This window comes from Falco rusticolus, chromosome 4, assembly GCF_015220075.1.
Source record: "Falco rusticolus isolate bFalRus1 chromosome 4, bFalRus1.pri, whole genome shotgun sequence".
Taxonomy (NCBI): domain Eukaryota; kingdom Metazoa; phylum Chordata; class Aves; order Falconiformes; family Falconidae; genus Falco; species Falco rusticolus.
In genome coordinates, this window is record NC_051190.1 from 10,130,499 (window position 1) to 10,143,073 (window position 12,575).

General features: G+C 35.2%; 1 protein-coding gene across 2 annotated transcripts in view; it reads right to left on the reverse strand.

Moving 5' to 3' along the window:
• DENND6A (DENN domain containing 6A) overlaps positions 1-12,575 on the reverse strand; it is a 28,209-nt gene that overhangs the window by 12,000 nt on the left and 3,634 nt on the right. Inside the window, exons 1-10 of one of the 2 annotated variants that reach the window (XM_037383665.1) lie at positions 10,395-12,135; positions 9,617-9,729; positions 8,588-8,668; positions 8,106-8,211; positions 6,874-6,953; positions 5,371-5,433; positions 4,650-4,705; positions 4,190-4,312; positions 3,921-4,016; positions 624-718 (exon numbers count right to left, since the gene is read on the reverse strand). In XM_037383665.1, the coding sequence (XP_037239562.1) occupies positions 624-718; positions 3,921-4,016; positions 4,190-4,312; positions 4,650-4,705; positions 5,371-5,433; positions 6,874-6,953; positions 8,106-8,211; positions 8,588-8,668; positions 9,617-9,729; positions 10,395-10,449 (868 nt within the window). In that variant the 5' untranslated portion in view covers positions 10,450-12,135. Of the gene's footprint in view, positions 1-623; positions 719-3,920; positions 4,017-4,189; positions 4,313-4,649; positions 4,706-5,370; positions 5,434-6,873; positions 6,954-8,105; positions 8,212-8,587; positions 8,669-9,616; positions 9,730-10,394; positions 12,136-12,575 lie in introns of those variants that run through there. The other variant, XM_037383664.1, reaches the window with a different exon arrangement.

A 12,575-nucleotide genomic window follows, 5' to 3' on the forward strand; every position in this document is an offset into this window, starting at 1 on the left:
TTTATGCATTCCCACTGCCAGAACAAAACAGCGAACCTGTCACAGCAAACTGCTACATTCAGGAATTAAGAGTACTGCAGTATTTTATTACAGGCTAGCAATTGACATGTTATCCAAAGATTACATTAAAATTCTACTCAATCATGTAAAGAAATCAGCCAGCTTGAACAATTAATAATTACCAGAATATCACCAGGTTATAAATATATTCTCAAAATACTGTCACAAACAACTTTTTATGTTATTGCAACATTCAAACTTAGCTTTCATATGGCTCTTACCTTCTGTGCACTCACTGTAAGTGGTTTGTTACATGCATCCTAAAATTAACATCAGTAATAATTTCTCATTTTAATACCTTATTGGTAGACAGACAAAACCAGGAATGTGTGAAAAGTAAAACATCATTAATAATGAGTATTACCACCTTTTACATTTAATAGATGAAATTTGGCAGTACATGACATACAGTACACGGGAGACTAACTTCACTTGACAGATTGACATTCATGAGGATTTGATTAGTATTCAACTAATTAATTGAACTAAATAAAATGTTTGTAAATAAATAAGCCACAGTTAAGTCTTGTTGCACAGGAGTGTAGAAGGTATTTCTACTTTACCTGGAAGTTTAAGATCTCCAATTCGGATAATGTGAGGCCAGTGCTGAAGTGTTTTAGCAAAAAAAGGATTTGTCACCCCTAAAATGACAGATGGTCTAGAAAAATAATGACAATGTTTAGAATATGACAGTAAGAGCTTCCGTCTCAATGAAATCAAAAGGTTAACTTTAATTCTTGACTTGAAATTGTTTTCCTTTTGTATTTAAGAGTTACGTTTTAAGTTGCACGTGAGAACACAGTAGTATGTTTATTAAAGTTTTTAAGTTTTAGAAACTAGCAAAACAAGCATATCTTAAAGTCTAAACAATAGTGGAGAACAGAAGTGACATCTGCTTAGGCTCTTGGCTAAATTCTGCCCAACTGCAATGATGAGAACAGGGTATTATCTGATATTTAATGAATAGGAATTTGACCCATGTTTGAAAGACAAATTACCACTTCTCAAGGTTTGATTATAACAAAATCTCAGTGCTTGAATGTGCATGTCAACATGACTGCTGTTTGTATGAGACTTCTCAGCAAAGCTACAGCTCAGCTGACATGATTAAGGAAAAAAAAATAAAAAAGACACACAACTTCCTTTCCGACACTTTAGCATTCTCCGTTAAAAAGCAGTTACCAAATGATGAAGTACAAGCACATTAACAGCACTGTGCCCAAGCTCACAACCTGTCAGATTTTTCTGTCTACTCTGTACTTCGAATGTGGCTTTGAAGATGCATAGGGGCACCCAGAGAACAAGAGGCATCAAGAGCACAAGGCTGCTGCTATACCATAGGCCTGCAGAATCTGGGATTTACAGCACTGATATGATGGCTGCCATCCATTTTACAGCCAAATGTTAATTAAGGAGAAAGCGTTACTGCAAGTCTCGCTGGAACTGCCGTATTAAAAACAGGTTATCGTAACTTCTTCAGACTGTTCAAATTTGGGATATTTAAAACACTTTCTGTACATCGCCCTTAACTTCCCTGTTTCTCAAGGCGAGGTGGGGAGAAAAACAAGAAGTGATCTTTCTTTATATTTTTGTTCAATTCTTCTGGCTATACCATGATGGCAACTGGGCATCAATTTCTATGTTAACCTCCAAACTTTTCCAACTTTCATTCCTCCCTCCACTCGCTAATTATAATTATACAGATCTCTCTCTCTCTCAAAATTCATTAGCCATTCACAGATAGGAGAAAAATCTGATCACACAGCTCTGTACCTTAGTAAAATGTCTAGGCCATGGAAATAACAATTTTCTTCTCTCCATTCCATTTTAGAATGAGCAGCACCAAACTGTATCAAGTTTCTTAGAAGTCTTTTCTCACTTGTCACCAACTCAACTTTCCCCAGAAAAATCACTTCGAGTCCTACCTGCTGTTCAAGTATGTTCGTCTGAAAACATTTTATTCCAGGTATTAAGTATTTTTCCCTACTCCTTTGAATTAGTTTCATTATTTTTTGTTGTTTCAATAATCCTGTTAAACGAATTTGCATTACTGACTTAAATTTATTGGGATTTGCAAATGTTTCAGTGTTATCATACATGATTTACAATCTTTCTTCCAAAATGAAGAACAGCATCCATAACAATGTCCCAACAGATTCCTTCCTTGTACTCTGAAAAAATCAACTTATGATGTTTTATCTTATCTTCTTTTCATAGTCACATCATAAGAATCAACATAACAAACTAAGGCTCAGAAGAACTCAAACCAATAGGCATTCTCCTTCTCTCTAGGAATGGATCAGGTCTAACCCATCTTAAATCTTCTCATGCCTCCTTTGTAGGAACCAAATAGCAAGTTTCACACAGAATTGGTTTGGACCAACATACACAAATTGACATTCTTTTACTAACTCGAGCGTTAAAGTCAAGTGAGGCTTTCATTTACACGCATACAAATAATTCTCCAGGTCAAGGTAAACCGGTAGCAAATCATGAGGACTCTTGTTTCATTGCTACTGATGATATAATAGCAAGATTTGGTAAACTACTTGGTAACTTTTAGGAGCGTTAATCTATTATATTTACCAGAACCAATACTGATTTTAAACCACTGAAGTAATTTCTGAAAAGGCACAACAAATCAAAACATCAAGATGAAAAACCTTGCTCCTCTCTCACTAATAAAACAGGCAGAATCTGCATCATCTGGATTCTTCCCCTTCTCAGAGCCATTGCTTTAAAAGCCCGTTTGCAATCTTTGAATTCTTTTTTTGTTTTCTGTAAGAAAGCTTGTGCAATTCTAGCTCTATTTCAAATACTAACATATGTACTGGACAACCTTTCTGCTCTGCTACAGAGCAGCAGATGGATTTTTTTAAACATGGGTTACTAAAGTTTAACCAAATTCTTCTTGCAATTATTTTTAGAAACTAAATTACATACTGCACAACCATTCCCATGGAAAACAATCTGAAACATAGTGCCTAAGTTTGTATGTTCTTCCACTGCTGTGCCTCTGGCAACACCTTTGTTGAGAGGAAAAATACAGTACAAAAAGCAACGAAATAAAGAAAAAACCCAACACAACAACACTGCTTGTTAATACATTAGTAAAAAATAAATTATGAAAAGATCAGTGAATCTAGCACACGCACTCCATTCCCAAATCAAGTTGCATTTAGATAACATAATAGTAAGAAATATTGGAGGTATATGCTCTCAAAATCAGAGCAGGATTAAAAAAAAAAAAAAAAAGGGAAAAATGTGTCATTAAAGCAGTTTCAAAGAGAATTGATTTTGTAGACTGATGCTCTCAAAAAAAGAATCTTAATTTCAGAATTATTTACAACATTTTTCTAACAAATTCAGTGAAGAGATATTTACTTTTTAAATTACTGCCTCAACTAGGACACTGACTGGATTAACTTTACAAAGCAGCTGTATGGATGTTGAATTCTAGAAGTCACCTTGTTTACCAATTGCTTAAAAATAAAAACAAGTACAGAACAATTCTCCAAGGTGCTACTACAGAGCTGTTGCTGCATAGACAAACGCTTATGGAAAAGTGAAACTTTTCTTGCTTTCATATTTGCATTTTACTTATTCTGTACACAAGTATCCTACGAAGCTCAAATGTCGTTTAACTGTGACATTGTTTGATAACTTCTTTATCCTATCTAACTGGGGCGAAAACTTAAACAGCTAATTACTGCACTCTAAGATAAATCTTATTTACGTAAGGAGTCTAAATGTAATTCTCTAATGACAGAAATTTAGAATAGTTAAGCAGTATCTTAAAACAAATTTCTATTTACAAGTGGCTTTGAGCAACACCTTCACAAGAAGTTTGATTTACTTACGGGGCTTGTGTGCGAGTTGTGTATTCCTTGAATTCACTGTCATGTATGGTAAAGTATGGCCTGAAATCACTGCAGTACTTCAATGGTGAAATACAACTGCAAGGTAGAAAGAGGAAAAGCTTGTTGTGTGTATACAGTGCAAAATTTCACGAGACACACAAGCAAATCTAAAATTTGTCATGCTTTGTTACATTCAAATCAAATGAAGATTGCAGCTGAGTGCAGCTACAATGACTCAGTCATTACTTAGGAAGCTCTACTACATTTACCTAACAAGTGCCAACACTGTTTCCGAAGATTCTGATGGTGATGGCGCCATCACAACAAGCGGTTCTCCTAGCAATACTAGTTCCCAAAGCATCTGAATGTGAAAGAACACTGGACAGAAACACCTAAAAACAGATTGTGTTATTTTAACACACTTAACATAACCAGAAATAGTATTTTATTAAGAACTGGATAAAAAGGAAGTTTGCAGCAGTATTTAAGTCATTTGAATAATAAAAACTTCTCTTGTGAAATGGAACATTTAACAGACTTGCTTATTTATTGCAGTTTCAGCCTGCATGTTGTCTGAAATTTTTTTTAGCAAGCTTTACAGAAAAAGAATATTAAAAATAATACTGATAAATGTTGGCTTGCAAGCTATGAGATATGTGTTATGGAAATGTCATAAATCTTTGACTTGTGGGAATTCACAATTAGGAATAAATCAGACCAAACTCCTACCTGAAAAGATCTACTTCATGAACAGTTGGTAAAGCCATGGAGATCTGAGCATCTGCCTAAAAGACATCGCAATGCTTGTTTTTTAGTCATCAGAATACCTAGGTATTAAATGAAAGTCTCTCTTAAATGCTTACAGACAGTAGATGGTATATACCCTAGTTATTCACCACTACTGTACTACTGCAGTATATACTACGTTATCTCCACAAGTACCCATTTTGTGTGCTAAAAGCAAGATTTCCCCCAACACACACACATACCACTTACAGACATGTAACTTTCAGTCCAGAAAAGATGTAAAATATCGAAGCTATTTTAAACAGTCATAGAGCACATGAAGGCACAGAGATTGTTTTTATAGCCATCTTCTGTGGCTAAAGATTTAAAATTTGGTTTTCGTCCTCAAAAAGCCCTAGTTTAGTATAGTTTCACCCATTAAAAGGATGCTCAAGTTCAGTAATTTTTTCAGCCAACTATCCTCTTCCAGGCAGGATATCCCTTTTCTGAAGCACTTGGGGTAACTGGGTTAGAATACCTTTCCTATGAAGAATCCAACTCTAGACTCCTCTCCTCAAAGCATCAAAGACTGTGGATTTCATTATTATCAAAGTATATAAGGATTTGCTATCAGTCTTTTATGAACAAGTTTTAAGTAAAAGAATGAAGGCAGATATTTAGCTTTCTCTTGGAGATACATACAACAGAAGGATCTAATCTCTACCTGGTGCATATTCTGTACTATTTGTGTTGTTCCAGGCTTGTCACGGTATGTTGGAATCCGCAACTTTGAAAGAAAAAGAAAGATTATTTTTTTTCCTTGTATCTAATTCAGCAGAGGCCTAAAACGCTGACTTAGACAAGATGTAACATTTAAAGAGGATATACTACCATATGATACTTACTTTAGAGAACACCCACATAACAATTAATACATAGCTGCAGACTACAGATCATCGCTACAGGAATCAATAAATACTACATGGTACTACAATGCAAACTGAATATTAGGGTATGAAATTGTATTTCAGTTAAAGAAGACTATTGGTAACATCAGTCACAACTATCACAACAATTTCAGTAAAAATGTTGGAGAGAATGATCTGAAATAAGGTTATGGGGTTTTAAGGTGGTACAGAATTACTTTTTAGAAAAAATCCTCTCCTAAAATATCAAGACATCCTGGTGGGTATAAGGCAGAATCCAAATAGGCTGAACAACTTAAATACATTTCACTGACCTCAGTCTGCATCTGTAAGTCTGAGTACTATAAATTTTATCATACTGGAAGCAATTTATATATAAGAATTAAATCTGACTGCTCCAGCAGTGTTAGAAAAACAGGGACAGTATCACCGAGGATGGCAATTATGGTTTTACTCAGTTTAGGAACACAATTCCAACTGTCATGGATAAGAATTACTGATGAGATAAATGCAGGCAATACCCAAACAAGACATACCTGACACTCATATCATTACCACCCAGCATCCAGAACACTGCTTTATTAAATCTGTGCTTTCAGAACAGCTTCAGAAACTTCTCTTTCCACTCCCTGGTGATGTACACGCGTCTAGCCATAAACCTGAGAGTACCTGCTAAGAATGTACTTCCGATTGTAACCTCTGGATCCATCAAATCCATTTAATTGCATTTCATATGAAGATGCTATGGCTCCCAGAAGCCCAGTTCTTAACAACTTTTAACATCTACAGTTCTTCCCCATGCACTATATACAATGTCTTTAATAGCATTTTTCAGACTTATTTCACTTTCAATGAAAATTATCAACAGACCAAGAAATTAATTTCTGGTGTGCAGGCCAAAAAAGACTTTTACTTGTTAAAACTTCAGGAACAAGAACGATTGTCATCAATATAATTAATAACTTGCCTGACTGGAACTTAGTTCTCAGTATTTTGAAGCGTTACTTAATGCTTGATTTGACAAATATAATTAGCATTAAAGTCTCCTAGAATGCATAGTCCAGAAGGATAATAGACACTGCAATTGGTAGTTGTATGGAAACATCACTTTTTAGTTATCTACAGAAATTACATGTTAACCTATGCACCATAAAAGATCTTCCCCTCCTCCCCCCAATCAAGGAATCTAATCAAGAGCTCCCAGAACTTTACTCTGAAAACAAGGCAGAATACAGTGAGTACCTGTACAGTAAAAGGAGGGGAAAACACTCTCAGAGAAAATTAAGTGCAGGAGTATTTACCTTCATTATAATACCCATTATAGGCAAATGCAGTATTTTCCCTGGAATTGGTGCTGGCCAACGATCAACATCGCTACAAACTTAAAGAAAAAGTATAATTTATAACTAGTTTATATATGCTGTAACCCACGATACTGTAGCCACCTTTGTGCACACTGCGATTTTAAATCAGTGCTGACAACCCACAACAGTTCTACTTATCTGTTGATCACTTAAACTCTTAAGTTTTACAGCCTTTTTGACATTCTTAATGTATTATTTTGTTAAAACCATGAAGTTTTTAATTTCAAGAGAACAGTATCCTCTTGCCTTCCCTTTTATGTAGCAACTAGACTTCCAATTAGTTGAAGAAATGTTATATGAGAAATCATGAAGATATATATTAAGAAAATTTGAAAAAGACACACACAGTTATGTACATTAGCTACTGTAGAACAGATAAACACAAGTAGTTAAGGAAAAAGCTAGCTTTCTAGCTCACCTAGAAAGTTTGTCAGCATTTTGTTGTAAACAATTATGAATATCATCACTACTTCTAGCAGTTTCTAATGAGCTTATTTTGTTCATAATACAATCTGTCAAAAAAACCCTGTTTATCTATGGGTGATTAAAAAGTACAATTCCTTCACCAAGAATGGTTTCCACAAATTGCTGTTCAGTGAAAGCACAAAGACATGAATGTTGTATAGGGCAGACAGTACAAAGAACACAGCACTGCTAGGCAAAGAGCAAATAATTTTCCCTTTTGGCCCTCTGGCTCTTGAAGTTCTATAGGTAATGCTGAGGCACCTGTTATCAGTGCCGCCCTGTTGCTTTTTCCCTCTGGTAAAAAACCAACTAAACAAACAAAAAAGAAATAATGCAAAAAAAAACCCCATGCAAGAGGACATTTGTACGGTTGCTTAACAAAAGTTGCCAGAATGCCCCAAAGGACTCAACTTGTGAAGAGTGCAAACTAAGCACTGCCATCAGCTACTTGTGCTGAACTGATCCTGAAACACACAACAAAACCCTAGATCTATGTTTCTTAGGGGCAAGCTTCAACTCTCCCATGGAGGATCCCAAAATTAAATTATCTCTGTTCAATAATCTAAAAATTCAGCCAGTCTGCTAAAGTTTCAACCCTCTACCCTGCAAGAAGACAGAAAGACAAACTAGAATGTGACAGTGTCATTTGTTATTTCTCCAAAAGAAATATGCAATACTGTAAGAGTACATAATTGTATCGCTACCTGCTTCCAGGAAAGCTTCACTTTTTTCAAAATACTCTGGTGCTATTTGCTTAAGCATGGTGCGAAAGAGATGGACATAAGGTAGCTTGCTGATGAGGACCAGTGACTGGAACAGAGAATAACAAAACAAAATATAACTTTTTCACCCTTGCTCTCAGTTCTACTGCAGTTCTATTGGTTATCTGCAGAGAATGTCATGTGTGATTTTTTCCACACATGCAAGTTAACCACACATTTGACTACAGGCAACTGCAACCAAACAATTCCCCGAAGTTCCCAACTGTTTGTTTTTAAACACACAAAAAAAATTCTGTTCAGACAGTGAAGCTGGAACATAGCTTAACTGATATAAAATTAGACCAATTTACTATAAATCAAAAATTAATCTAGTTAAGAGAGCAAGATACTCTTCCTGCTCCTCTGAGGTCACTGAAAAATAATTAATTTCTGAATTAATATTTTCCTAAAAGAACTGAAATTACCTTCTGGAAATAGCCTCTTTTTAACGATTTGTCTCGAACTTGTCGGAAATATACATAGCCATAGTAATATGCTGAATCCTTCTGTGAAAGAAATGAAATAACTCAATACAACAACCTGATACTGTCCTTCGTTCTGAAGCATTTGATATGCTTTTTAAAAGCTTATTTCCCTGCAAGCTCCAAAGTTGATTAGATACAATAAACTAGAAGGATTACTTTGTTTGTTGGCATTTTTTTAAAAATAAGTACTTCAAAGAGAAATGGAAACAGCTGTGCTTTCTGGCTTTACTATTTTTATAATCATATTCTCCTGACACACCATGAAAGCAAAAATAGAATTAATTTCCTGAGGAATAAATCAACACTCATAATTTTGCAAAACAGCATTTAACAGATTTTAGCAGTTAAAAACCTTAAAAGCCTGACTTGAAAAGATAAAAAAACTAGTCTTTCAATGTATTAGTTTTGTAAGAGATATGTGAGAGCATGCTTCCACAATTCAAAGATAAAACATCACCTTCATCCTTCTTACAAAGAGGAATTCAAGTATTTGCCATATAAGCAGATCTAAATTGAGTTTGAGAATCAGACTCCCACTAACATAGTTAAAGGCCTCAATATACCACAAGGACACAATGAGAACAACTTTTTGGTCATTACTTCTTTTAGATAACCGTGACATCTCCAAAAAACGAAGGGTGGAAACAGAGAGACATCTCAACTTTTTTTTTTTTTTTTTTAAGTTACAAAGCACTTCAGATTTCAAAAAAGGTAATGGTTTTTACAACTTGATCTACAAAGTCTCTAGTCAGTAACAAAACAGGCCTGGTCCTCAACTTAATTCCTTGCAGTCCAAAATCCATAGTAATAAAACTTAAAGAATAGTTAATGGCACTCACATTTGCTGAGCTTTGTCTTTCAGGATATCCAGTTCAGAGATTTTGTTTTTCAAGCATTACATTTAAGCGTGAAGACCCATAAATTAACATTACCCGAAAGAAATTAACTTCATTTTTTCTTATTTCCAACCTTTAAGTAAACTGGTAGATCTCTATCCAATTGGTCCAAAAAACAACACAGTGAGACTTTCCTTCCAGGAGACCGTCGAAATCTAAAACAAAATTGTGTGTCCCCAAGACAACCTATGTATGGGGAAGAGATAAACAACAAAGAGACAGACAGTATTCGGAGTTTGAGCCTTGTTTACAGTCAAAGAGGTATAAAAACTTCGATTTGTTTATTTTACACTGCTCTTGTGCCCTACTATTGTGACCATTTATGCATTTATGTTTTTGTAACTGAAAAATTTGACATCTTTAGCAACAATAAATATCCCACCTTCAGCAAGAAAAAAGTCACTCTGCCTCACAGTGAGTGTATTAGACTCATGTCCTTAAATGGATCTACTAATGGCTGTCCTCCTACTGTTATTACACATTTTATTGGTCTGTCTGTACAGTTCTGATCATCTTAACCACATGTCATTTCTCTGTAGAATCACCATGCTTAGCCTTTTTCTGGCACCAAACAGTTCATACGTAAGTCACTCCGTAGGAGTATATTATGCTGATCTCTTGTAACTCCACTTGCGGGCCTAAGACTTACTGTTTTTGAAAGTCACAGAAGTAGCTGTGGAAAACTGAGTGACACCAAGCACTACTTCCCAGTAATACTCCCAATGAGTTAAGTTTCCCCTCATTTCTATCAAAATTAATTTCTGAAAGAAAAATGTAACTAAGTATAGCGACTATTTGCAGTCTGAAAATAAACTTGGCCTAAGTTCTTAGCAGATATCAAAGAAACTTACTCCAGGTGGAACAGGAGAACTGCAACATCAGAACTTCTATCACAGATACACTCATGGCTATGTTCTCACCATTACAAATGTTGTCTGCTATTAAAAGAGCTCAAAAAAACTTTAGTTCAAGTAGAAACTATGCAAGCTAAACAGAATGTACTGCTCAGGGAAATAGCAACAAGAGGGACTGCTAGAATCTTAACATCATGCAGATACATTACTCACTCTAGCAAACCTGCAAAAAAAAAAAAAAAAAGTCCCTTTGGAATGCACTGCTATTAACATGAACACAATGAAGACAACCTCCTGAGCACTGCCAATCTGTAGTAAACAAACTAACTTCACCATTGTAAACGTTTATGTCAGTAAGTATAAAAAATAATTTATTATTAAACTTATAGCCATTGTTGAAGTAGTAAGTTTCCAGCTAGCAAAGGACACTTGCTTCTCCATATTGAATCTAATTTCTTCATTAGTGTTTTGCTCTTACAGCTTTCAGACATTAATTTGCAAAGACCTCCAAGAAAAAAAAAATCATTAAGTCACTACTGAATATCTGAATTCTTCACAGCTGCCCTGTCTTACATCAGCCAGTGCTGACTGACTAAACAGTAAGGCAGAGCTCCATTCTCCAGATTTAAAAGCTCAACTGAATCTTCTTCTCTTTTAGTCTGATACATGCTGCTGCAGCAGCCACAGACACCCTAAACCCGGAGCCAAATTCACTGGCTGTGCAACTGGCAGCGTGGATTAATACTGGCATGTTCAGAACATTCAGGTTGAGTCTTAGAACCCCTTGAAGTTGTAGCAGGAAACCCACAATGCACCAAAACAAAACCAGAAGTAGAAATAATTATGATGAGATAACCATTCAATTCAAACAAGTAACTAAAGCAAGTGCTTAACAATATGGATCCAAGCATAACAAGAAAAAGCACCGCACCTGCCAGTGACACAGCACTAAATTGGTGCTCCAAGCTTTCATAGCTAGTTTGCTTCATCCAAAGCAAAAAGAAAAAAGCAGTTATAAAAAGCTATACACAGGAGACCTAAAACTAAATAACCCTTAATTATTAATATGTTGAAATATCTTTCATAATATGATGACTTATTATTTAACAAGCTCTTCCGCTATGTGGAATTTGAAAAGATTGGTAAACGTCTATTCTTTCTTCAGCTATCCATGCAGAAAATGCAAAAGCATTATTCTAAAGACAACTGCACTAGGAAATTCAGCTTAAAAAACACAGAAAGTGTTGTGATCTAGTAACTGATTAAATCCATTCCCCCCCCTAAATTCATAGCCACTACAAGTCCTAGAATGATATCTACTTGTAGTCGTAAAAGAAAAAAAAAGTTGAATTTATCTTTTGAGCCACGAAAACCTACGAAAAAGACTGACTTCAAATTTAGCTGCAAACTAGTAACTTCCTTCACTGCTGTATTACACAAAGCTTTTATTTTATGTTCTAGCCTCTGATGAAAAAATAATTGTAACTGACAGCATACACTCCCAGCTAATTTCTACAACACAAGTTTTATGTAGGGAATCCCTCTGCATAATTTGAAACTTCAACCTACCATGAATGATCAAGAATCTACAGGTTTTTAATAGGCACATTATAAATGGCAAAAACGTGGGATTTTTTCCTGCTGAAAGTAAACCGTCCCTACCATATACCTGTTCTCCTAAAATCAATTTTACTAGCACTCTTATTTGAAAAAATAAATAAATAAAAATCAGCTTTTGTTCCTAATGCGTTATATTTTACCTTCAATACACCTTTTGAAGATTGGACAGATTTATAACCGTTAATGAGAGTAATAGGAAGATACAGTTGACTCATCTTCTCTTTCAATAACAGAAAGAAGCTCTTCCTCTGTTTACATACAGGAAATCCAGAACAGGGAAAATATCTTCATTTTAATGACATTAAGACATAGGGGAAGAATTAGCCAAGATATTTTGTAAAACTATGTAAGAGAGCTCATACACATATTAAAAGCACACGTCTGCATCACCTCGTATCAGGGTGGTTATGCTGCAGAGCAACCAAAAGCACAGAGTAAGAGCAGTTATAGGGACAAATCTGTTACTACAGGTTTTGACTTTTGTAAAGAAATAAATGAGAAAGGAAGCGTCTGTACTTCTGCCATATCTTCTTGCAAGTAGTCCAAGTCATCAGCCAC